This window comes from Pipistrellus kuhlii, unplaced genomic scaffold, assembly GCF_014108245.1.
Source record: "Pipistrellus kuhlii isolate mPipKuh1 unplaced genomic scaffold, mPipKuh1.p scaffold_m20_p_3, whole genome shotgun sequence".
Lineage (NCBI taxonomy): Eukaryota > Metazoa > Chordata > Mammalia > Chiroptera > Vespertilionidae > Pipistrellus > Pipistrellus kuhlii.
Window position 1 is genome coordinate 67,301,126 of NW_023425529.1, and position 27,700 is coordinate 67,328,825.

Below are 27,700 nucleotides of genomic sequence, written 5' to 3' on the forward strand. Positions count from 1 at the left end.
CCCCGCCGGCCTAAGCATCCTCACCCCCAGCTCTGGCCGCGGTCCTCCTCCTCTCTCTGCCCTTACCAGCGGCTCCTTTGGGCTCTTTCCCAAACCGCGCGCTCCTCCTGGGCAGCCGCTCCCCGCGCTGTCTCCGCTCCGGGAGCCCATCCTGTGACTCAAACCTGAGTCTGAGCGGGGCCTCTGGGGCTTGAACCCGCAGAGCGGGGCCGACCTCTCCGGCCGCTTGGATCTTCTTACCGGGCGCGGACTGGGACACCCAAGCTAGGCTTAGATTCGGGCGGCGAGGGCTGGGGAACAGAGCGCTTGTGCTGAGAAAAAACCATCCAAGGGGCCAGCTGGGCAGTTCTGTGGATGGAATGGTTAGTTAGGTGTTTCCTTTTCACTGGGTGCGTTTTGTCCGAGGGGAACACCTGCTTCAGAGCAACTAAAGAGGGTTTTGTAGGCAGAAACCTGCTTTAGAGTGGGTTGGAGAGAGCCTTGAAATTGAAATCCCTGTACCTGTTTACTGTTAAAGGGACATTTTTCCCCAGTTTTAGAAATATATATTTTAATAGATTGTAGTTTTTTTTTTTTCCTTTACATCTTAAATTGAATGTAAAACGTTCTTAGGTCCTGAGGGACTCTTAAGTTTCTCTAAAAAGTTACACAGGCTTTTTAGATGTGTCCGTTTAAAAAAATAAATGGAATCGAAACGGGTTTTGAATGGTTTTTTTTTTCTCCCCCTTTGAAGTTACAGTTCCATCAATGGCATGTTGAAAAAATTTTTTCAAGGCGATAAAATGTGAGGAATTACTTCCGACGAAGTAGCAATGTGTAGGTGTTCTATATTTTCATCAATTAAGGTTAGCTTCACACACTACAATGTAATTTTGTGTAATTGCCTCATATCTCATTTTATTTTTAACACTTATATTTCATCACAGCAGCTTCTGGAAGCAAATTATTTTTGTATCTGTGGGAAAGCACTTATGTTTCCAACTTTATGAGGTAGAGAATGTCATGCAGCACTTGCTTACCAATGCCTTATCATTCAGTCCGATGAATAGTCATGTCATTAAAAGTCATGACATTAAAGTGGCACACACACACACACACACACACACACACACACACCACATAAAGAATGTCCAGCTGAAACCGGTTTGGCTCAGTGGATAGAGCTTCCATCTCCGGATTGAAGGGTCCCAGGTTCGATTCAGGTCAAGGGCATGTACCTTGGTTGCGGGCACATCCCCAGTGGAGAGTGTGCAAGAGGCAGCTGATCTGTTTCTCTCTTACTGATGTTTCTAACTCTCTATCCCTCTCTCTTCCTCCCTGTAAAAAATCGGTAAAATATATGTAAAGAAAAGAATGTCTAATAGTTTAGTATTGAATCTAAATATGTACATGCTTTAATTGAACTAAATATGCTTTATTTTCCAGATGGAGAAATCAATCATTTTACTGTTCTGGATACAATCTACTGTTAAGGTAAGTAATTTATGAATGTTCCCTTTTCAGAAAAAGTAGTTAATTGGTAGGATGCTATTGCATTGAGTCTATTCACTTTGGAACATAAGGGGCATGCTGAAGAGAAATAACATCAAATGTTAGGTTTATAACATAAGGAAAGTGTCTTTGTTAGGTGCCGCACAGATTTGTGCATATGGATGGCATCTGTCTTCACTGCTTACAAATTGTATTGGTAATTATCAGTGGGGAGAAAGATAAGAACACAAGACAAGGAATGGTGATTCATCTTAAGGTTGTTTTTGGTTGGATTTTTGATAAATATAAAATATATCGTTCTCCTGAGAAATGGACTATTTATTTATTTTTGTGATCTAGGGAACATAAAAGGTCTCTCGTCACGTGGTCTAACATTTTTCTCTCAATTAGTGACATTTTCTTTACCTCTAAATGAACCAAGGCTCTAAAATGACTCAGAGTCAGATGTTTTGTACTCAAACTTATTTTCATTGTGAATGTATTATCAAGAATGCCTGTGAAGTATTTAATTTTTGTAGCCATTGCCATCAAGGTACACAGTTGACATGCCAGGGATTGTACTGTGTTTTTCCTGTGACTGAGTTTCTCCCAATACTCTTGAGCCTGGGAAGATGGTATTTCCTTGATCACATTTTACTTGCCTTTCTTAAGTTGTTCTCAAAAATATGTTTACAAATAGAGTATCCATTGGACATTATTTAACTTGTGTGTAGAAATAAATATTGCTAAAATAGTTTTCAATTATAATTTGGCATATTTTAGGTTTCATTTTACTAAAATTGCTTATAAAATATTAACCAAGAATGCATTTTTATTATTTTTCACCATTACTTTCCTTTCCTATTTCAGATCTCAAAAAGTTTTCATTTTATACCAATAAGTAAACAAACAACAACAATTTTTGTTGATTGGGAAGAATTTCCTGAGGGAGGAAATCCTGAGTTTTATTTTTTAAAATACCAGCTTACTAATAATTTGGCTCAAAAAGTAAGGAATCATTTTTTTTTGGTTCTGATGAAAAGCAAGCATAATGTAGAGGTGTTGTAACTAAAAACCTCATCAGAAGTAGGAGCTGAATAATTATTTTGATTTCTAATTTTATTTTATTAATATTGATACATTAAATGTTAGCATTTTATGAAGTATCTTCAATAAGTAGTCAAAATAATATCTAACTTTTACATTAAAATGATTATGTATTTTCCTTTTCAGAATTTGAATTTTATACACAGAGTAGTTATTTAGAAAGTAACATGTAAAAATAAATATTCCATATTGGAAAAACTGTTTTTTTATGAAGGAGATATAAGAGTCAAACTTTTTAAATTATTTTTATGGTCTAAAGTTTTACATATGTCTCCTTTTCCTGAAAACTTTTAATGTATTTGACATAGAAAATATTTCATAAGCAGATGTATCTCATTATTTACAGAATGTCAAAAGCATTCCTGCAGATCCACAAAAACCTCCAAAATCAATTATAACACTAGAAGAAAATGAAGACTACCACATCATTATACAGTCCATAAAACATGGACAAATTTTAAGTGAAAAGTCATTTCAAATGCGTAAGTAAATATGTATATGTTGTTCAGCTTTATTACATAATTATAAAAGAGAAAATACCAGATAATTTGAGTTTTACGCTGATTAACAGGTATGAGACTGTCAAATCTCATAGGGAAGGTAGAGGGGGTGGGCAAAGGGGAGAGAGCAACCAAAGGACTTGTTTGCATGCATATGAGCCTAACCAGTGGTCATGGACAACAGGAGGTGGGCATACATGGGGAGATGTTTGGGATGGGAATGGGGAGATGAGGACAATTATGTGATGCCATAATCAATAAATTAAAAATAAATAAAAAAACAGGTATGTGATGGCAGTTGAAAATCACATGAGAGTAATATTCTGTTCTTTAAATATAATATACATTTCAATATTTAAATAATAAACTAAGGTAAGAATAAAATTTCCCATTTTGATATTTAATGTGTGATATTATATAGGTAAGCATTATGGAAATGTTACACGTGATGCAGATTATTCTAAAAAAATAATGTAGGTTTGTAACCTAATTCATTCATTCTAAGGAGGGTACAAGGAACTCCCATATAACCTAGAAAATATTTTATAGTTAGATATTTTCCACCATGGCTGATCTTTTGTAATTCAATAATCTTTATGTTTCATTCAGTTTTATTTGAAAGCATACTAATTATCCTTTCTAATTTTTTAGGTGGAATCTCAACTAAAAATATTAAAATAATAGCAACAAGTACGAGTGTTTCTTTTAACTGGAGTATGATATCTTCCAAGGACATTTCAGTGTCAATATCTCTTAATAATTCCTCACAAATTATGCAAAATAATGTCATAGCTTATGAGTGGGATCATTTGAAACCTTCCACCTTATATGCTTTTGCTTTTGAATTTAAACAGTTGCATTTGGATTTTGTACATATACTTCAGAAACTGGATGTTCAAGTTGAAACAGGTGTATAAATATTTGGTTCATTGTTAAACAATATACTTAATATATTTTTTGTAGATAACTTGGCAGTTATATTGTTCTTTAAAAAAGTGATCCAGGCTAGTATTAACCACTATGAACTAACTTGTAAGTGAATTAGCATAGTCCCCCTTTCCTAATTATATCATTCAGTATTTAACTGATATAGTGAACAATCTGGATTTAGAAGTGTAAAGGTAAGAACCAGCTTTATTTTCCTGCTACACTTCTTTTAAACTAAATCAAGTGGTGTGTCTCTCTCTTCTCTCTCTCTCTCTCTCTCTCTCTCTCTCTCTCTCTCTCTCTCTCTCTCTCTCTCTCTCTCTCTCTCCCCCCCCCCTCTGTCTCACCTTAGTAATGGTTCATACAAATTCCATAATTTGTGTGTTTTTTTTCAGATGACTTTACAATATCAGTGAGCAGTCACATTTTCAGGTCTTTAAAGGTTCATTACAGTCTGACTTTAACTTTCCTATTACTCATCTCTGATAGAATGCAGTCACCATTGAGCATATTGATAGGGAAAAGGGAATGTGTTCAATTTTTTTGTGTGCCTTCCTGGTTCCACTTCCTTCCCCCACATGGTGGGAAATGACATAGAGAAGAAGACAAGTCGTGAATAGCTAATGCGAGCAATACCCTCACTGTGATGGACTGAGAGCCCCGTTTTAATACTCTCTCTATTAAACGTGCACATAAACCACCATGCATATTTACAAGTTAGGAGGAAGAACACTTGAATAGTAAGAAAAAGACAGTAAGGTAACTAAAGCATCCCCTCTCCCCATCCTATTTGCCCTCTGAAAAATGAAGACTGCAGTTTCTTTAAATGGATGCTTCTCACATCTTCCTAATATCATGGGTTGAGACACTAATAAAGCATCAACAATTATCAAAGTACAATATGTACTCTGAGCAGGCCGACATTTCCTCAATCTTCTATGGCATGCACTCTTGGAGAAAAATGCTAAGCAGCTATTTCATTTTTTTCTGGAAGGTGAACCCATTTGAAGTGGCAGAGAACAGAATTCTTAGCAAGCCTTATGCCTGGTTCTCATAAATAAAAAGGAACATGAAATATCCTTATTTATTTATTTATTTATTTATTTATTTATTTTTAACAGTGTTCAGAGTAAGGGGTAGGAAAACACTGTGGTTTGTTTTAATTAAGTTATAATTGGACAGTAATTATGCAAAATTAACTTTTACAGCTACTGAAAAACTATTTTAACTGGTAGTGATTCATTTTCTACTTGAATAACAGCTTTAGCACTTTTATTGGTTTGGGAGGAATATAGGGCAAGTGCACTATGAATACTGTGAAGCTTTCACAGTTCATTTCTTCATATTTTAAAATATAGGTTTGAAATGTTATATTACTAAATTCATCTTTAATAAAGCATTTTTCTTTTGGTAGGTTCATGTTCACAAGGATGGGTAGCATTAAAAAATAGCTGTTACAGAATTAGCAAAGAAAGTAAACCATGGACTATAGCCCAGCAACATTGTAAGTTATCCTTAAATTCTGCACACCTTCTGGATATAAAAAATGAAGAGGAAAAAAAGTTTATATTTTCACATCTCAGGTCAAAGAACCAAATAATATTATGGACTGGTCTTAATAGTTTGAAGGTCAGTAAATATAAAAATGTGCAAATACCATGATGAACAGAACTGTTTGCCCCATGTACTTTTATTCATTTACTAGAGGTATGGTGCACGAAATTTGTGCAAGGGGGGGGGGTATGTCCCTCACACCAGCCTGCACCCTCTCCAATGTGGGACATCTCTCACAATCCAGGACTACTGGTTCCCAAATGCTCGCCTGCCTGCCTTCCTGATTGCCCCTAACTGCTTCTGCCTGCCAGCCTGATCACCCTCTAACCACTTTCCTGCCAGCGTGATCGACACCTAACTGCTCCCCTGCTGGTCTGATTGCCCCTACTGCCCTTCCCTGCAGGTCTGTCTGGTCACCCCTAACTGCCCTCTCCTTCCAGCCTGGTCGCCCCTAACTGCCTTTCCCTGTAGGCATGTTCCCACCCAACTGTCCTCCCTTGCTGGCCTGATCTCTCCCAACTGCCCTCCTCTGCCGGTCTGGTCACCCCCCTAACTGCCCTCCCCTGCTGGCCTGATTGATAGCAACTGCCCTCCCCTGCTGGCCATCTTGTGGTGGCCATCTTGTGTCCACATGGCGGCAGCCATCTTTGACCACATGGGAGTAGCCATCTTGTATGTTGGAGTGATGGTCAATTTGCATATTACTATTTTATCAGATCGGATTCTTTTATTCAATAAATATTTATTGAGTATTTATTATAAGTTAGACAATGTTTCTCTTTCTCTCTCTCTCTCTCTCTCTCTCTCTTCTTCAATATCTCTGTCTCTGTTTCTCTGTTTTAGAGCAGTTACAATTTCATAGCAAAATTGAGGGGACGGTATAGAGATTACCCATGCTCCCCACTGTCTCCACATATGCATAGCCTCACCATTATCAACTCCAGAGTGGTACATTTGTTACAACTGAATCACCTACATGGACCCATAATTATCACACAAAGTTCATAATTGGACAGTTATTATAGTTTACATATGGTTTATTCTTGGTGTTGTACTTTCTATAGATTTGGACAAATAAGTAATGACATGTATCCATCATTTTGGTGTCAAGCAAAGTATTTTCAAGATCCTCTGTACTCTGCATATTCATCCCTCCCCCACCTCCTTCAGTCTCTTTTGTAGGCATCTATTCTTTACCCAATTTTGCTTTAATTTTGGTCTTTCCCAGAACCCTTTAAATTTATATGAATGACCTCATCCATTTTTTTTTTACCTAATTTATACCTAAACCAATGATTCTCAAACATTTATCTAGTCTGCCTTTTTCTTATGAGCTCCAGACATTGAATTTTCTTCTGATTATGCCTTTTGAAATTCTCTACAGACACATCAACATTGCCCAGACTGACTTGTCATCTCCTTCCCACCAAACCTGCTTCACTTCTTTTACTTCCCTTTTTTGTTATTAAATTAAATTAAAATTTATTTTTCCATAATCTCTTTCACTTCCACCCACAATCTTCTATTTCTCACCTCGGTGAGCAATACAGTAATATGAATTAAAAAACCATTGAAAGTTTTTCCCACTTTATTTATTTCACTCCATATATTCTGGCTTATGAGGTTTAATTTTACTAAAAAAGATACAGAAATATCTGAAGATTTTTTTAAATATTGGTGAAAAAGATTGTGGGACATTTTTCTCCAACATCCTTTTTTTATTGTTTTGTTTTTTACTTAGGAGTAGAATATTCGTGTGTTTTTTTTAAATGTCTTTTTGTTGATTTCTGAGCAGAATGGAAAAGGAGAGAGAGATAGAAACATCAGTGATGAATCATTGATCAGTTGCCTCCTGCATGCCCCCCACTGGGGATCGAGCCCACAACCTAGGCCTGTACCCTTGCCTCGAATCAAACCTGGAACTCTTTAGTCTGCAGGCTGACTCTCTGTCCACTGAGCCAAACCGGCCAGGGCTTTTCTCCAACATTCTTAACACAATGGGACATCTCGTGAAATTTCATTTTGGTCAGCATTTTGTAGGAAAAACCAAGACCTAAAACAATCATTTCTGTCTAGTTTGTGTGTGTTTTTTTTCCCCCCCTGATGATTTATTTAATTTTATATCTTGTTACTCAAACATAAATCTGTTCTCCATGAGATATCCTAATCTGTATTGCTAGGCACCATTCGATGTATGTGACATGTAAGGAAATTGGGGAACAGATAGATTAACTTGTCCACATGGATACTCATCAGAGTTTGCTCTTAACAACTGTCCTCTATGACCTCTCCAGTAAGCTGGCCTCTTGAGGTTGACATCAAAGCCACTCACTGGACTATAGCCCCTAAAAGTATGAGAAACTAATCATCTCTTTCACCCAATGCTGAATAAGAGTGAGTTTGCTACTGAGCTTCAAGTAATGACGTCTTATCCATCATTGCAATTCCTAGCTTCACTGGGGTCTGATACTTATAAGGAATTTGGGGAATGGCAGGATACTAGTCTCTCTCATCTACTTGTGAGGGTTAGATAGGTAACCCTCATTCAGTTCTCACAACATCCTTATGAGGTAGGCACTAGCATTGTTCTCACTGTATAGATGAGGAAAGTGGAGCTCAGAAAGCTTCTGCGTCACATAGGTAATAAATGGCCATGCCAGGCTTCAGCCTGTGTCTGTCTGACCAATACTCATGCCTTCACTACTGGAACATATTCCCCTCAAGGCTCTGTAAAGTTTCCGAAACTGCAGCACCATGTATGCAATAAAGCAGACTCCATGAGGAAACAATATTCCTCCATTGTGTTGGTGAAATTGGAACGTACTTAAAAAAATAAGTCTTCAGAATGTCTGGGGGGAGTAGTTCTGTTTAATCCTATCTGGGCAACTAGCTTGGAGCTGTACTTGATGCTGGGATGCCATCATAATCACAATATAGACATAGTCTCTGTTCCACAGAGTTCATTATCTCTAAGAAGTATGCTTATTTTATGATTACCTACTTTGTGCCTGGTGTTTTGTATACACAGTCTCTAAACATGTTGACATCCATGCAAAGAAGTTATGACTATCTCCATTGTACAGGTGGAAAAGTGTAGTTTCTAAGAGGTTGGCAGTTGTCCAAGAATAGATAGTGACAGAAATTTTGGTTAGAATACAGGTGCATCTGTCAAAACTTGTACTTTTCCTACTATCCCTTTCAAGGAGGGTTGCCACAGGACTGTCTAGCAGGGGTCTTCAAACTACGGCCCGCGGGCCACATGCGGCCCGCAGAGGAGTCTGATCCGGCCCGCCAGGTTTTTTGGGCAGTGAGCGCAGCCGAGGTGTTACAGTAGGAATTAGTAGTTCATATAGTCCGGCCCTCCAGCTCTCTGAGGGACCGTGATCTGGCCCCCACTTTAAAAAGTTTGAGGATGCCTGGTCTAGAGATACATTCATTGCCTGTGAAAACTGAGGTGGATGATATCCCTTAGCAGAAAGGTATCAAAAACCACTCCTGATGCATATGATTTATTTTATGACTTTAAATAAAATAACTAACAACTAATGAATAATGGGTCCCTGCCTGGCATTGTGTTGAGCCCTTCGCATGCACTGCCTCTTTAATCCTCACAACAACTTAATGTGTAGATTCTATTATACCCATTTTACAGATGAGAAAATAGAGGGTTACTATGAGATTCAGCAATTTGTCTGAATATGTATGGCTAAGGAGTGAATGAAAGTGAACTCTGTCCCCAGCTCAGAATCTTCATAATAAAGGAAATCTGCATAAATATATATTAAACTGGTTTATGCTTTAATAATCTTAAAACATTTTATATTACAGGTGTAACTAATAAATATCTTCAAGTATATTTATTTAAATATATGACACTTCTTAAAATTGGCTTAATTTGTATATCTTATTCCAGAAAGAAGGTCATCTCACATGGACAGATGGATCACCTTTTGGCCTTAAGAAAAATGAAATCTTTTCTTTCCCACTGCTACCCAAGAATGAGACAGATTGCTACATTTTACAACAAAATGCAACTGGATCAAACTATTTTTTTGCAAGATTTTTCTGTTATGTTCCATTGCCATTTATTTGCAAATATGAGTGTAATTATTAGTATTATATTTATGCATCTCACCATTTTATTAATTTTTAAAATAGAATTATAATTTGTAATTAAAATGATTCTTTTTTACATTTCTTTCAGCACCTTATCTGCAGGAAAATCTTTTGATCTATACAAAGGATGTTGGAACAACTGAAGTTGTATTTACTTGGGATAATTTGAATGGTTGGAATAATTTGAATACATGGCTAAAATTAGGATATAAAATTATTATAAAATATTATTTAGATTATGCAGAACAATATTTTGAGAGCATACCCCCAAATACTACAGAAAAAGCAATTACCCATCTGTCTCCTGGCCATGTGTACAGATTTTTACTCTTTGCAATAAATGAATGGGAGGCAAAAACTACGCTAAGTCCAGTATTCATTGTTGAAACACGTAAGTTACAAGACATCTGAAGTTATAATTCTTCAAGTTTTTAATGTCATCATTTGTAAATATTTCCTGAAGATCTGGTATCTTCTCTTAACACTTTAGGTACACCTGCAACTTTACCAATTTTAAATTGTAATTAATATTTTTATATGTTTGGCTTTCCTGTTAAACTATTAACCTATAAGGAACTATATCTTCTGGCACCAGCTAGACTGGAATCCAGTCCATAGTATTGTAGATACTCAGCAAATTTCTGTGGAAATGGATTTTTGATATGTGCTAATAGAAAAAAAAATAAACAGATGTGTATCTGGACTGTGAGAGGTTTACAATGGAGAGAATTAGTGAGAAATAAAAGGAAATGCTATATAGCAAAACTATATAGCAAAACCTAACTTAAATTCCCACTCAGTGGTGCATATTTAACAAATGCTTTTTAGAATTCAGAGGGTGGTTGATAGTGGCAGACTTGTGGAAAGGAGAGGCTTGGGCTCAAACTTGAGGGGAGGAAAAGCAAAAACATATGAGCAAATTTATGGAAGTAAGAGTTTGTAAGAGAAGAGTAACGTAGACTGGAGAAGATTTCCTTGAGCATGAGGGTCAAATCAGTTTGAGAGGTAGGTGGTCAAAGACTTGGGAGTGCTAGAGAGGTCTCTGTCTCAGATGGTTAGACTTGACCTTAGAAGCTATGGTTATCAGATAAGTCTATAGTATTTTAAGATTCACTTTACCTCCCACAAAGCACTCTTAATGCATTATTTTATCAGTCCTTACCTCAATTCAGGGAGTATCTATGTAGAAATTAGAAAACTGAGCTTCTGAAAGGTTAAGTAAATTGCCTAGAGTAACATAACTTGCTTAGTAGATCCAAACAGGAAACCAGATGGTTTAATTTTAACTCTTGAGATATTGCTTCTAAAGAAAGAATCAAGAAGAATGTATGTGGGGAGGGCAGAGAACGGATATGGGTTTATGACTGATACATGTAAGGTGCTGTTTTAAGAACATTAATCAGTAGGGATTAACTAGGAAAATCATTGGCACTGGATGAAGTGGTTTGTGATGGGGAAATATTTCTGTAAGAGGATGAGGGCCTGAGTTCCGGTGATGATGGGACTCAACAGGGAATAATGTGAAGTCCCTGCCCTCTAGTTTGACAAGACAGAAGAGGGAAAAGACATATAAAATGAGGTCACTGAATGCTGCCGTAGTGTCCTTTCAGTGGTGCTTGCATTAAAAATACTGACTGAACAATAATGTGTGTCCAACACTGTGCCAAATGCTTTCCATACCTTATATCATTTATCTTCACAATAATTTTATGAGGCAGCTACTACTATAATTCCCATTTTATAGTCAAGAGAAGTGAGGTTCAAAGTTGGCAAGTTACTGAGGGAGTGGAGCCAGAAAGTCTAAGAACCAGAACTCAAACCTAGTTTTCCTTTCTCTTTAAACTGAAGTATCATAGAAGTATTGAGAAGTGAGAGGTTATTCTGGCAACCCAAATAACTAATAGCATGTATTTTTATCTCCTAGGCCCATTATCAGTCCAAAATGTCACAGTTACTCATGTGACCCCCACAGAAATATTTTTACATTGGGATCCTCCAGACCCTGAGTCTTTTCACCATTACCTTCTAACTACTTTGGATGTTCAAAATAATAAATCAGAAGAGGTGTTTGTTGAAAAACTCAACATATCAACAGCAATTAGAGGTCTGAAATCTTTCCACCATTATCTGATATATCTATTCAGTGTAGCAGAACGAGGAACTATAAGCTGCTTTGAGCAACCTATTTCTGCCATTACAGGTAAGTGTGGGCATGTTTTGCCTTTTAATAAAACATACATAAACTGAATATATTGGAATATAATTTTGGATGAAATTTGATTGTGTTGATCCTTTATAGGTAGAAATACTTACAGTTGAATATTCGTTTGACTGTTCTATCACAATTTTAAGCATGGAATCCAAATAATTACATTAATTTAGATTTAAACATCAGCTTTGTTTCAACCAGAATTCCTAGAAGACATCTTCCTTATCACAGCTGTGGCCAGAAAAATAAATGATCATAAAATATAGTTCACCCAGTTCTCTTTAATAATACTAGATCCAACAAATATGAAGGTCTACACATTTAATCAGTTTTACTTCATTCATTTTCTTAGTGTGATTACTTCACCGCTAGGGGGCAGTTTCATCCCAGGACTTTTGGCCAATGCATTTCCAATCTCTACTCACCTCCATCTGACAGTTTTTTGAATCCTTGTCTAGAACATAAAAATTTATCTTGTTTAAGCATTCTATTGACCTTGTTAAATGTAAGTCACTCCTTTTTTTAAAAGATAAAACACTATTGTATGAAACTGCATAGCTAAACACCTATCCTTTGTGTGTAATATATGTATTGTTCGTGTGTGTGTATTTAACATGCCTTCATGCAAAGTACCTTGAAATTTCACCAGTTAAAATTTTAATTATTTGAGTGGAGGTGGAAAACCTACATGTTCACAGCCATAGATGAATTAGCCTTCTCAGACTTGTGGAAATCCTTGGTAGTCTTTGAAAATAATAATAATAATAAAATATATTATTTAAGGTTTATGAAATTGCAAATGCTTAACATACATGTATTCAGTGTTGGAAATCCTAACCAAGAGAATTTTTCCAATGGATGTTTTTCTTCTCTGCGCTTAGACAAAGCATCCTTCATTTGATAAATGCTTAGCTGAGTTCCTTACACTTTAAGAAGATAGTTTCATTTTTAACTGACAGGCAGACTTGGAGGATTTCTCACAGATACATTAATTCTGGAGTCATATTAAAATTTCCTGTGGCATGTACCTATTTATTTCATAAAGAGAGGGGAGAAAGGTGCATGTGAATCTGCATGTTTATTTGTTTTTAAATATACATATATATGTGTATATATATGTGTGTGTATGTGTGTGTGTGTGTGTGTGTGTGTGTGTATTTAATTGATTTCTGAGGGGGAAAGAGAGATAGAAACATTAATAATAATGAGAGAGAATCATTGATCATCTGCCTTCTGAATGCTCCACACTGGGAACTGAAACTGCTACCCGAGCATGTGCCTGACCAGGAATCCATGACCTTTTGGTCCGTAGGTCAATGCTCAACCACTGAGCCACACTGGCTGGGCCTGCATGTTTAATTTTGGGTCATTTGCTATATATATTAACTGAAAGCTGACACAGCAGCACATGTCCAGTGCTTTTTAACTCCCCTGATGTTAAAGGCCATATTCTTTTATTTTCATTTATTATTTACTCAACAAATTATTTTTTAGTATCTGGAACTGCAATAGAGACTAGAGATGCAAACATGAATTAGACCTGGTCTCTGCCTTCCACTAATGGAGCAAGACTAATAAATTTTTAAAAAGTGAAATGCTGAGTTCTAATTGCTCTTATAGCGGAATGCTCTGGATACTGTGGAAGCACAGAGTGGGACCAGTTAGCCCAGACTTGGAGAGCAGGGATGGTTACAGAAGTCTCCCTGTGGAGGAGTGGTACTCTGAGTCATAAAAGAGCAGAAGGAGTGCACCAGGTGGGGTGAGGAGGCAGAAGAATGTTGCAAGTAGACCAAATAGATGTACATACACAGAGGCAAGCAGGCAGGAGAGCGTTTAGGAACCAGTGGTCCTGCATTGTAAGAAGGATGTCCAACTAGTGGTTTAGGCTCGATCCCTGGCAGTTGGACTTCGCCCAAGGGGTCCTGGATTGCAAGAGTTCACAGACCAGGCTGAGGGACATCCTCCCATCCTGTGCAAGAATTTTGTGCACCAGGCCTCTAGTTTATATTTAATAGAGGCCCAGTGCATGAAAATTCATGCACTGGAGCGGGGGTCCGTTCGCCTGGCCTGCCCCCTCTCATAGTACAGGAGCCTTCAGGAGCAGGAGGCAACCCAGCATTCAGGGGAAGGCAACACCCATTACACCTCTGCTGCTGCCACTGTAGGCAGCACAAGCCTTAGCCGGCCCTGCTTACCTGAGCCTTGGTGGCCCTGGGCAGCTGGGTAGCTGCCATCCAAGGCTTTCCTTTGCCTCAGGCCAGCCCTGGGCCATTGGGGGGCTGAAGGGACTGGGGGACTCCAGAGATATGCCCCGTGGAGTAGCTGGACCCACCTAAGGCTGAGGGGACCTGGCACCACCATCTTGTGGCTGTGGGTGCTGACATCTTTGAGGGCAGGGCAGTCAATTAGCATATTCCCTCTTTATTGGCTGTGGATGCCGCCATCTTTGAGGGCAGGGAAGTCAAATAGCATATTCTCTCCTTATTGGCTGTAGGCGCCACCATCTTTGCGATGGCATGAGGGTCAATTAGCATATTCCCTCTTTGTTAGATAGGATAGTTATTGACCATTTTCACCCATTAGAATATGAACTCTATAAGGTAGTGATTGTGATTATTTTTATTGATGTGCTCTACATGCTAAGAGAATGCCTGGTACATAGTAGGTGCCTATGTGTATTTGATAAAAGACTGAATAATTTCAATAAAACTTAAAAAAATCTGAAAAAAATTGTAGAATACTGTCTATTTTCCCTTAGTGTGTAATGTTTGAGCTTAATCATAATTAGTAAATCTTACATAGTAATAACAAATACATTTTTTTTCTCCAAAAGTGAGTTATTTTTCAAGGTAATGGTGACAATGGATTTGCTTAAATTACTTTAAATACTAATTAATATTGAACTAAGATATTTTTGCTCAATAGAATGAGTGCTGCTAACAATAAACTATGTGTATTTATTTCTCTGTTTCTGTAAGGTATAAATCCACCACAGAAAGTTTATGCTAAACCCGAGGATGTGGGAGAAGACAGTATAATTCTTCAGTGGGAATCCCCACAAGATGGCCATGAGTTCTACATTCAAATCAAACCCATATCAGATACAAAAGAAGTTATGACTCTTTTTGTGAAGGATGCTAATAGATTCAAGATTGATAATTTAATCCCTGGAATGACTTATGACATTGGAATGGCAACAGTGATGAAAGGGAATTTGAGTGAGCTGGTAACTATTCAACAAACTCTAAGTGAGAACCAAATACTTTTCATTTATTTTCTTTTTTTTTTTTTATTGCACATGGAGTCAGGTAGTTTTATTTAGGGTATGCTACTTTACTTAAAGTAAAGCCTGTTATATACACACAACGCCTGATCTAAGAAGGCCTTGATTGTTGCTTATTGTCTAAAGTTTTACATATGTCTCCTTTCCTCTCTCCACCCTACCCCCCAGCTATTCCCACCTTGGGCAAGCCCCCACTGCCCCAGTGTCTATGTCCATTGGTTATGCTAATATGCATGCATACATGTCCTTTGGTGGCTCTCTAACCCTCCCTTCACCCCTCCATTTGTCTCTGGATCTATTCTTGTTCATCAAATTATATTGATTATTATATCCTTAACAGATATTTGCTGATCTTGGGGTACTATAAATTATTCCCTATAGACCTCTCTGGTAGTAGGTTTTAAGGAGATTGTTAGTGTGCTTTGTCTAATGGTAGACTCAGGAACTAGAGTAATTTTTATTCCCTTTATCCTGACAATGTTCCCTGCTTGTATAAGGCGGCGTTGTTTACAATTGTTTATGATTAGGAACCTGGTCCTAATGCCAAACTATCTAAGCTTGAATATAGGTTCAACTCTTTAAATAACCTTGGGAAAGTGTAGAAATTGAGGCATTTACTCAACCTGTAAATGCCTCAATTTCTATAATAAAACAGGAAAAAAATAATGGGGTTTCCTAAGAATAGCTGATACAGTAAATGTAAGGGCTTATACTGAGCCTGACACATAGCTATGTAAGTGTTTACAATTGTTATCAACAAAGGTATACAGTAGCACACTGGAAGGAAATATTGACAGTATATAGGATCAAACCAACCATAATTTTTATGTCCTTTCTTAAGTCAACTAGTAATCATTGAAAAATTTATTAAGGAAAGACAGTTAAAAAGAAGATATATGATTGAAATAATATTTATACATATCTATATTATGATAAACATTGGGAGAGGAAAATGCAAAGTGTTGTAATGGAGAGTAATTGAAGAGGGATGGAGGGTTCTATTGTAAACAGGCTGTAATAGAAGGAGTTACATTGGAATGGATATGTAAAGGAGGAGCCAGAGTGGAATTAGATGGAGGAAGGGCACTGTAGGTACACACAGTTAGCACAAAGGATGTAAAACAGGAAGAAGTTTGGTATAAAAACAGCAAGGCCAGAAGGTGTGGTATCTAATGGATGGGGAGAAAGGTGTTGGGAAATCACATTGGAGAGGTATTCAGAGGTCAGGTCACATAGTATATGCTTTTAGGTTACTTCTGATGTGATGATGGGAAGCCACTGAGAACTTATGCAGGAGAGTGACAGTGTGACCTATGTTACAAACATTTACCTGTGGCTGTATGCAAAGAGTGATATGTAAAAGGGTAAGGAAGCTGTAAGAGGTTGTAGAGTGTAGACAAAAGATTATTGTGGACAAGTTGGGGAAGGATGGGTACATTTCATATTATGGAAGTAGGTGGTTCAGGCGTTGATGCTGGAGTGCTTGTGGTAAATAAAGGAAGGGAGAAACTTAGGGTTTTGACATGAGTAATTTGGGTGGATAGTGGTGACTCTGAGGAAGGGAAGATTATGGGACCTCACAGGCCTTTTGGCTATCTGTAAGGGCAGCATGGTGGAAAAGTGAATTGGCTCAAAAAATTATATACCAGCAGTGTCTACACTCAAACAATGTCAAACCTTTCTGATTTATCCTCCATAGATGAAAACTAAATTCATATATAGCTCATATATGAATATATAGCTCTTCCTTAAATTTCTGAGGAAACCTAATTATCATAGAAGAGTTATGATTTTAATACTAAGAAAGAGATATTATTAAAAACAATTATTTCATGCCTAGGATTTATTGGCAGAATGGAAGTATTAAAATCAAAATGCATAGATGGGAAATGAACTCTAGTCTTAGATCTACCATTATTAGACGTATAAGGATAGAGTGTTTCCATGTTTTCTCACTGCCTAAGTTTTCATTCTAAAAAAAAATTAGGTCATTGAATGCATTTTAAAATTGGCTTCCAGCTCTAAAGTCATATTCTTCTTTGATTCTAGGGAACTTAGCATATTTTAAACAACCTTCCATCTAAAATATAAAATTTTTGCCACCTTTTCTAGATAGTTATCTATTTCGAAAAGTTTTCAGCTTTGTAGCTTTAGGCATAAGCACAGTTCCTGATTTTGTTTAATTTGAGCATTATTTGTAAAACTGCTATCTGACATGGAGGCTGAAACATGGATTAACATCTATAAATTTTAGGAAGAATAATAGAATGTTGGTGTTTGAAGGTAGGACAGATATCTTCTTGCCAACCCGATACACAATTCCCAGTATAGTGCCTGATCATTTTGTAATCCATGACTATAATTGACTTGTGGGGTCAAATCTGTTCTCCAGGGCATCACAGAGCAAATCTACTCCCAGATGCACATGAAAGATCATCAACTGTTTGGAAACAGTTGTTATGTGCTCCTGGTTTCTTTCCTTATGGTGAATTATCTTTAGTTCTTTTGAGCATTCTATTTCTTATATTCTTATTGGCCTATTTATTCAGTTCTCAAGCTTCATAATCATCAGATTATTTATCGTTCATCATTTGTACTTGTTTCAAGAAGATAAAATAAAATTAACCTATTTCAAGGTGCATAGGCATAGGTAGAATTAACGCTTTCCATGCATTCATTCAACCAATATTAGTTGATAACTATTATTTACTATGTCCTATTTTACTCTCTTTTATACACTTTGAGGCAATCAATCATAGAGGAGTATTCTCTCCTTCTCTCTCTATACTCATTATTCTGAAAATAACTAACAACGCTTGATTTCCACTTATTATTATGCACCTTGAAATATAAATGTGCCCTTTGGGAAAAGACAGTCTTACCAGCACAGACGTGGAACTGGATTGTACAATTTTCACCCTTGGGGAAGTAATTCAAACTTTTTGATCCTCAATGTCCTCCTCTGTAAAATGAGAAAGATAAGAATCATATCTAATTTATGAAGTTAGTATAATCTAGGGGCTCAGATATGAAGCAAGCACTGTGAGAGTATTGTTGTGGTGGGTTGTATGTTTCAGAAGGAGTGGAGTATGGCATCGTGGAGCTGTGGCCGTCCTTGATAGGGAGAAAAGCTGTTCTAGCTTTTCATGCAGTCCCTCCTTGTTGGAGAAATGAACTATTCCCAGTTTTTTTGTTTGTTTTTTTTGAGGCAATGAGAGCTATAAGATACTTTGTGTTTTCTTTTTACCTCTTGGTATAGAAAATACATTTTAAGATAGTTGGGTATCCCTAAGACCTAATTCTATCTTGTCTGTAATAATAGCCTTTAAATTAGGCCTAGTTTATTTAGTCTCATACTGAAAAAACCTCACCCAGCCTTCAGTGCTAGTCCTTTTTCTGAAAGAACCTTTGAAGTAAAATGGGTAAGAACAGAGGTCACAGTAAAAGTGATGGAGACCCATCACAAATCCCCAGGTTATGTCAATACCTTTCATGTTTTAAAGTGAAATCTTATCCAGCTTGAGCTTGCAGAGGTTCAGGATAGGATTTTGAAGGGAAGGAAGAACTTTGTCCTGTTCTACACATTTCCAGCCTTGGTGAGCCCTCAGGTTTAGTGTGTCAGTCAATAAGGCCATTGGCTCCATTTCCCTGGGCAACTGAAATTGATGGAAAATCTCACATTTTTCCACTGGAGGGAATGTCACTGACTCTGTATACGTTTATTTTATTTTATTTTTTGTTTAAAATGTTTTCTTAAATTGATTTCAGTGAGAGGATGGGAGAGAGAGACAGGAATAGCAACATCAATGATGAGAGAGAAGCACTGATTGGCTCCCTTCTGTAGACCCCATAACTTGGGCACATGCCCTGATCAGGAATCCTGGTTCCTGGGTCAATGATCAACCACTGAGCAACACTGGCCAGGCTCTACATATCTTTAGAACTTAAACTAGACTGTGCCTATTTAAAGCCGCCTCTCTCCTTAGAAAATGTCATTGGAACCCAGGAACATGGAAATTAATTGTTTCCACGACCTCACTGATCACTCATTTCTAATCCCAGGTCGTTAATTCCTGCTCAAAGCACATTGGAGCTTTAGCAGATCATTGACCACAGATTCGGATAGATTGGATACTTGTGGGATGTCATCCGCCATATTTACTGTAGGAGCTTTGTAACTGAAGAGAACTGGAAGGAATTTAAAGAGGAAATCAAAAAAAAATTAGTTATGGAGGAAAAGAGAGAAGTTATGATAATATAACTGGAAAAGAGAAAATATCTATAAAAGTGCCTTGAAACCCAGTAGTATACCATATGGACATTTTTTTTAAATGTTTAGTTTATTGAATATTTTCTCATAACCCCAAGAATAGAAGAGGCAAGAAATTTATATGTTCCAGCTGAATAAATTGATGGATATTACACAGATTTTTAATGCTCTGGAATGCTAATTATAGGTATGTGCCTAAATCCTTTTACACAATTCAGGTTCTATGCGAGGTAGCAGAATCTCATTATCAAATATTTAACAGTGACTAAGAACAAGTTCCATTGCCTGAAACCATATGTCACCGGTAGAACTGAAAAGGCCATCTAATTATTCTGTGAAGGAAAAAGGACTTTCTGCAGAATAGGTATTTTAGAAGACGATATCTACTTGGGGGAAAAGACAAATCTAGGGATATACCGGATGGTATGCCAATAATCCACAGATAGAATTGAGATTAAAATTGACTTGAGGGAAAATAATGTGAATAGAATTTGTGTGAAATTTCAAATCTGCTCTAAATAGCACAGTGGGAGGCTGAGGTCAAATAAAGCTATTTAATAGAGGTCAGGGAGAGTGTAAAATTTCTTCCAGGCAGGTGCCAGAGCTGTGTTCCTAAAAATGAAAGGAAATGTCTGCTCAAATCCCTGTGCCTGCAGGATACTGTCTGACATCTGTGGCCTGGTATGTGAAGCCTCTCACAGACTGTCCGGCCCCAGAAGGGGCCCTTCCATGCCTTGTCCCCTCTTATTACACACACCGCTTGCTTTCACCAGCCTAAGCGTGTGCCTGCCCAGCTCTAAGCACTTTATCTACAAATATAGCCTCTCATTTAATCATCTCAGTGACCCTGCAAAGTAGAGGCTAGGGATGAGGAAACCAAACCACAGAGGGACTAAGTAACTTGCCAAGATGCTCTGCTGGTCAAGAGCAGAAAGAACTGGACACTCTTAGCACATGATGATGCCTTTTGGGTTTCCACATTGGGCTCATGAATTCTCTCTGCCTGGAATTTCCTTCTTACTGCGTCTGCCCCCTCACACACTCTCTTTCTGGTAAACTTGAATTATCCTTTTAGGCTCAGATAACACTTTACTGACTCTGGAAAGCCGTCCCCAATTATCTCTGCTACGGTTGATATTTCTTCCTCTCCTCTCAACAGCTTTTTGGTCACATCATCAGCTCAGCTCTTGACACACACAGGATAGGAACTGGGTGAGGGAGAGGGAGAATAAAGGTGATCAGGAAGCCAAGCTTAGACAAGATGGCCAGAAAGAATGTCAGATATACGGACCTCAAGAAAGTTAGCACCGCTCCACTCCCTACTCAAAGGCAGAGGCAGTTGATTTCATATCCCTTCTAACTGCCCATGTGGACGCTATAGACCCACCTGCGTTGTTGGTCAAGGTTTGACTGCTATCGGACCTCTCCGGGGTGGTGATGATGAGTAGTCCATCACCTTGCCCTCACAGCATGGTGAGAACTTAGTTAGGAGGCATCACAGCTGCAAAGGGAAGTTGCCTGATCCAGAAATGGAAAATTTCGCAAGCCTGCTTTTGTCAAAAAAGCCAATTTCTACCCCCCCCCCACCACACACACACACAAGCCTGCCTTGTCCCCAGCTTATAAAAGCAGCCAAGCAGAGCCAGCCCCAGCCAGTTCACAGGACTTTCTTTCCTCTGTGCTGCCTCCCTTGTGCTCAAGCATAAACTTAATAAAATCTGTCCGGACATTTCCCTGAGGTTTCCTCTCTATTTCTATCCAATGTCATTAACGCTTGGACTATTTAGGCTTCTAGTTAGTAATATGTGCATCTACTTCTGAGGTTGGGAGTTCTTTGAATGCAGAAACCTGGCCTTATTTATTTATTTATTTATTTGTTTGTTTGTTTATTTTTTGAGTACTCATTTTAGTATATAGGGTCTCCAAAGTATTTATTTAGTAAATAAAAAAGATAACCACTTGCAAAATCTCTAATTATGTTTTTGACACTATTACTGCAAATCAAAAAGTAAAAGTTAATTATGTACTTCCAGTACACTTGTACATATGGTTTATCAAAAGATCCACCTTGTTTTTCTGTCTAATGCTGACATAGGAAACATAAGTTTAATTCAGAGACATTTAATAGTGTTACATATCCTAGGACAAACCAGACAAAATACAGAGAAATATACTTTAAAATTGGAAAGAAAAAAAAACCCCTACTATTATACAATAAATCTATCTTTTTTATCTTTCAGAGCCCAAACCAGTCCAAATTGTTATTCCTTATGAAAGTTACAGTACCTCTGTAATCTTATTTGTTCAAGCACCTAATATTGGAGTGTTCGATGGCATACATATTGTAACGGAAGGAGGGCCAAATGTAACCAGGCCTTTAAAACGTGACAATAAAATAACCGTTGACAGCTTAACCCCAGGCACAGAATATAATTTCTTTGTTTCCGTCATCAGTGGGACTAAATTAAGTAATGCATATTATGTGCCTGCAGTAAAAACATGTAAGTATTTTAGGACTTGCATAAGCTTTATCTTGATTTTGGTTTATGTACCATTTCCAATTAGTAGGCTATGCTCACAGTAATGCAATAGTTTTTAAAGATCTTTTAAAATAATTGCAGATGACTCATTACTGAGCCCGATCTTTTATTGTTTAGAGTTAACCTTGTATAAAATTGAGGTCATAAAAATCTTAATCTACCCATTATCAAAAATGTGCTTGTAATCAGAACTTTCAATGACTGAATCCAAAAGTGAGGGATGTGAGTAATTTAGGCAGATTGTGAGGACTAGGTTACTTTTTTTTTTAAAGTGTCTTTCGAAGTGTAACGTCACCTCCGAATATTTACAATGAAAACATGTTACATTTGTTCCTACCAATATTTATGAGATTCATATTGATTTAGACTCATCTTTTTTTAAGTCACTCAAAAATTCTACAAATCTTGATTTTGAACATTTGGGATATATGTAATTTATCTAAGATATTAATCTAGTATATGCAGAAATAAATGGTACAGAGTAATAAATGCCATGCAAATATCACATGGAGTCTTAAAAACATTACAATTTTTACTACACCATGTCCAGGTGCTTTATGATTTGCTCTATCTGTTTATATAAATTTTCACATACATCATTATACTACCAAGTGTCTTCTGTCTCCCAAATTATAATCCTTCCACTATTGTTTAAACTTAAATTTTCCATACAATACTCCCAAACTGATGTCACAAGACACATAATTTTTATATACCTTTCATATATGTATTCTCTGCCTCTCTTCCTTGTATTACAAATCTCATGAGTAGCATTCTCTTTGACAATTCTTGTCTTTGAAAATCATTAGTGCTTGATTATCTAAAAATCAATATTGTGTTATCAAGCAGTAAAACATGTCAATATATAAGATAGTCTAGAACTGTCAGTTTTTCAGTTTGTCTGCAATAATTTTTGCCTTTATGTTCGATAGGATCTTTAAAATTAGAAAAATAACCATTAAAAACTCTGAAGATAAAAATTTCTAGCTTCAGCCAATATTTGATGCAAAGAGGATTATTTTACTTTGTCCAGACTTCGTATTTTTCTCTCTGTTGTCTTTTCAGCTTATGCTAATAGTTTCAGAAAACTTTAATATCTTTTTTCTCTTTTGAATATTGTGCCTTTGTTCCTGTGAATTTGCTCTGATGTAGTTTTTGCTGCAACATCAATATTAGCTGCCTGTAATGACATTTACAATGACTTTGAGTATCACAACTGATTATCATAGTTTATAAACTGTCATTGTCTGTGTAAACAACTATATCTAATTAGTATATAGAAAAGTTGATTAATAAACTTTACTCTTATTTTTTCATATTGTGCTTCCCTATTCCCCCCATTGTCTCCTTAAAGGGGTAAATTAAAAGAAAAACCCAGTTAGAAAATTTCCAAGAAGAATTTAAGTGTGTCTTGTGTATTTGGTAGGTTTGGAGGCACCATCAATTATCCATGAGGGAAAAGTTACAGACTCTTCCATAGAAATTCTCTGGAATCGAGCTGACGGGAATTTTCAGCATTATGAAATCACATGCATAAACTGTGCTGACATTTTCATGGTATGTTATAAAAGGCTCTTGGAGGAATTAAACTTGAATCTTTCATGCTGAATTCAATATTACTGCATTCTTATATTAGATAGTAGTGAAATGAAATAACCCCCAAGCTTTTTGCTTATCGAGCACTTCTTAAATGAAAACTTGCGAATGTATTGTTTTGGGTTGCTAGGTTCAGAAGGTAGTGCAAGAAGCAGCAACATTCTCTAACCTGGAGCCTGCTACAGAGTACACTTTTTCAATTCGGACAGAGAAAGAAGGTTTTAAAGACAGCACTCCTAACATAAAAGAAATACAGACAGGTACAGCTGTGTAAGCACTTTCGGTCTTATTCAACATTCGAATATTTATTTGTGGATTTTTTGTTTTTATTTGTTTGCTTTTAGGGAAGATTTAGTAAATAGTATGTTTTTCTTAGATTTTCTTTATGGCCTGGCAGTTTTTTCTCTTATCTCTATTTCTATTTCCTCTTATAAGGATTAGCACAGCCTTTTTTTTGTACAGGTATTATTAGTTAATAAGGTGGCTAATTGCCTGGGTCTGATCAAATTTTCCATTTCAGACTTAATTTCTCCATTCTTCCCCAGTGTTAGCAACTTACTCCCAGTGGCAGATGATAACTTATTCCGTGGCTGGCATATGAAATGAAGGATGATTGGGAAGGATATATGCAAAATGTATATTTTCACAACTAGGTGAAATAAAATTGTCAACTAGTCTTCTGGAATAACTATTTTAGTTATTCTTGACACTGATGCTATATATAAATATTTATATATTTAAAAACTGGTCATGTATAGTATTCTTTTACTGTAATAACAAAGAATCGAATAGAGAAGAATATATTGACATTTTGTTCTTATATGTAGAAGAATTTTATAGAGGAAAGAAAATATATATTATATATTATTTAATTTAACTTTTTTTTTTCCTCAGGAAAGAAGAGAAGCATTTCATATTTATATTGCAATTAACTTTCTTGATGGTTAACCTTGTCACTATTTGGTATTTAATTAGAATGAGTCCTAAAAATCATTAAATATTTCTGAGGATCATGGTTGTACAAGACCAAGATATAATCTCTTCCTAAATTTTAGAGGCAAGGGAAATATTAAGTACAATGCTATTGGGATACACATCGGCTTTATTTTAAAGACTAAAATTATTCTTGCTGGCTTTTTTCCCTCTTTTTAACTGTTCATGTCTACTCAGAAGAATGAGAGAAATGTCTTGAATACCCTCAGAGTTTGAAGAATATCAAAGCAACCCTGAGAGTGTTTCAGGGTTGTTTTAAAGCAGGTGCTTAGTATGTTAGAAAATGTTATCTTATGTCTGTGTTTTAAATGATACAGCCCCAAGTGCAGTTGAATTTCTGAACCATAGCAGAAACGCAAGTGCAGTAACTGTTAGCTGGCCTTCACCCAGAAGTCTTCTGGATGGGTACATCATTTCAATATCCAGTGAAAGGTTAATGAAAGAAGAAATCCTGCCTTCCACAAAAAGGTATGATAATATTGAAAGAAATTATGTCAAGTTAAATGGAACACAAAATTAACATTATATATATGTGTGTGTGTCTTTCATAAACTAAATGGTTTAATATAAATAGATATTAGAAAACTTTGCAAGAAAAAAATTTGGATTATAATGTAATTAGAATACTGATATGTAGAGCCAAATTTACCTCTGCAAATAGATAATAATGAGTTATTTCAGGATATTGGCTTTCTTGTATGTGTAATATACGCTCTGATTTATATGAAATTTCTCCATGTGAGAAGATCTGATTTATAATTAACCATTTGTGCTCAAGCATGGCACATTGTTTCCATGTGAGGCAATAAAAACCAAACATAGGTAACGTTATTTCTTCAGGTAGTGTGAGATAATAGTTTTCCAAATGTTTCTGAGCTAAATATCTTAATGTGTGACTTTTTTTTTCTTTCTGTGTAGGACATTCACATTTGATAACCTTTCTCCAGGGACTGACTTTTCAGTTAGCGTTATAACTACCAAGGGATTAAAGAGAAGCCATCCTATTGTCCTCATGGTTAGCACTTGTGAGTTCACTTTATATTTGATTATAAAATAAGGGAAGTAGTTTTATTTAAAGCCAATATCCAACCTAAATGAATGGATTTGGAACTAGTTTGTTACATGCTTGAGAAGGAGCACTGCATGTAATATGGAGAGAGCCTGGGTTACATTCCTGCCTCTATCACTTACTAGTTATGTGACCTTAGGCAAAACTACTATGTCCACACTTAGAAAATGAGAATAGTTATCCCTGCCTAGGTATAAAACCTTGTTACTAAAATGAAATTTAAAGTTCTTAGTGGAAATTCAAAGTGCCCTAAATCCCAGGGCACTATCATTATGAAATACTTTCCTAACATTTTGACTGTATCTATAGAATTTTATGAAAGCCAAACAAACACCTTGGACTATGATAAAAATAGATGACACTATGTGTTCAATTGCATTATTTGGATTCAATTGGCCTCTTCTGACCTTATTAGCATCACTTACATGTGTGAGCATATTCAGACGTTCTAAAGAGCCATGTGATCTGTAGGTCAGTTGCATTAATGTGCACACAAGTGCCAGTATCCTAGGAGGATGAGAAGAGGCTTAATTTCAGAAATTTCCAAGTGGAGGAAGGGAAAGCTCTGCCAAATGCAAGAGCAATCAAATCAATTCCAGGGAAATTAACTAAAGAATTTGAGCACTTATATATCAATATGGTACTATGTGCTTAAGTTACCACATTGACTTTCCCAAGATTACCTAAAATGTAGGTTAAGGCTCAGAGGCATTCATAATTCATTGTTTAAGGTGAGATTTAACCCAGGTATCTAAGCTAACTGATATGATACTGCTGCCTCTCAAGAAGATCATCCTAAACACACACACACACACACACACACTAGAAATAAGTGAGAAATGGCTTCACTTTTTAAAATGATAACTCATTATTTTGTATCTGTGAAAACCTTCTTAGATTTGTGTGTGTCATTAGAGTTATCAACGTCACCATCACTATCATCATCATTGTTGTTTGTTATCATTGCTTCAAATGATTGTTCATTGTCAAGCACCTGCTAAGAATATTTATGATTTGTATCACTTAATTTTCTTTATTCTACCAATCATAATGAGGTATTTTTTTTCAAATGAGGAAAGTGGGGATTAGAGAATTTCAGTAGCTTATACATAATGACAGGGATTTGAACCCCATTTTCATGACATTAAATTCTGTCCTTATATAACCACTATGTTTCCGTAAAAGAGTCACTGGTTATTGGAAGGCCTGACTCTACCCATTCTTGGCTCTGTGACTTTGTAGAAATCATTATTCTATTTGGACCCAAGTTTCTCATTCCTACTTATGTTTAATAATATGTTTTTAGAGGTTGTTGTTTTGGCTTTATTTTCCCAGACAATTCCACTTGTGTCTTTAACGATATATAATTTTTTTGTACCACCCTTTCTTTGAAAACCACCTCAAATCCATTTAGAAGTAGATGGGATATTAAAACTTTACAAAACAGAGCTAAAATATATTATGGTAATGTGGGGGGATAAATTAATTCCAGTAGGAAGGCAATATGAACTACAAAAAATAAAATAAAAATAACTGTGAAACGGTAATTCAGGTTTAATTTTGAGCTGAATTCTAATAAACTAGGTTAGTATGTAAGTAGGAACAAAACAAAAATATCATGCAAAATTTGAATTTAGAGATGAAATCATTCAATTCTGATAAAACATTAATATTACATTTCTCCCAATTAAGGAAAGCAATGCAACATTTAAATTTGAAATATAATTTAGAAGTAGAGACATATTACTGATTAGAAAAATAAGTTTCTAGAACCTTCTCAGATATAATGTTTAAAGGAAAAAGGAATTTATTAACTTAAGGAAGGGAAAAAGATGCATCTCTTACTTCATGCAGTGCCACAAAATTTTAAGTTAAAAATCCCAATTGCAGTAACTGCACACTGAATTCTGCTATGAGAAAATATTTTTGAAAATTCATAGTTCATATAATTGTATTGTGGAAAAAGGCTTTCTAGAAAATTCTTTTTTTTCTTTTCAGTGTAAAGATGAGACTGGGACTCAGGGTAAACAGCTTGTATGAGATCAGATAGTGCTAAAACCAACTAG

At 36.3% G+C, this 27,700-nt stretch overlaps 1 protein-coding gene across 1 annotated transcript in view; it reads left to right on the forward strand.

Moving 5' to 3' along the window:
* The first annotated feature begins 1,425 nt into the window (after nucleotides 1-1,425).
* Nucleotides 1,426-27,700, forward strand: part of PTPRQ (protein tyrosine phosphatase receptor type Q) — a 248,128-nt gene continuing 221,853 nt past the window's right edge. Inside the window, exons 1-14 of the mRNA XM_036457041.2 lie at nucleotides 1,426-1,473; nucleotides 2,341-2,478; nucleotides 2,924-3,059; nucleotides 3,729-3,986; nucleotides 5,419-5,633; nucleotides 9,472-9,661; nucleotides 9,763-10,065; nucleotides 11,599-11,874; nucleotides 14,862-15,131; nucleotides 21,677-21,937; nucleotides 23,403-23,533; nucleotides 23,703-23,832; nucleotides 24,883-25,033; nucleotides 25,484-25,590. Coding sequence (XP_036312934.2) covers nucleotides 1,426-1,473; nucleotides 2,341-2,478; nucleotides 2,924-3,059; nucleotides 3,729-3,986; nucleotides 5,419-5,633; nucleotides 9,472-9,661; nucleotides 9,763-10,065; nucleotides 11,599-11,874; nucleotides 14,862-15,131; nucleotides 21,677-21,937; nucleotides 23,403-23,533; nucleotides 23,703-23,832; nucleotides 24,883-25,033; nucleotides 25,484-25,590 — 2,614 coding nt within the window. The remainder of the gene's footprint in view (nucleotides 1,474-2,340; nucleotides 2,479-2,923; nucleotides 3,060-3,728; nucleotides 3,987-5,418; nucleotides 5,634-9,471; nucleotides 9,662-9,762; nucleotides 10,066-11,598; nucleotides 11,875-14,861; nucleotides 15,132-21,676; nucleotides 21,938-23,402; nucleotides 23,534-23,702; nucleotides 23,833-24,882; nucleotides 25,034-25,483; nucleotides 25,591-27,700) is intronic.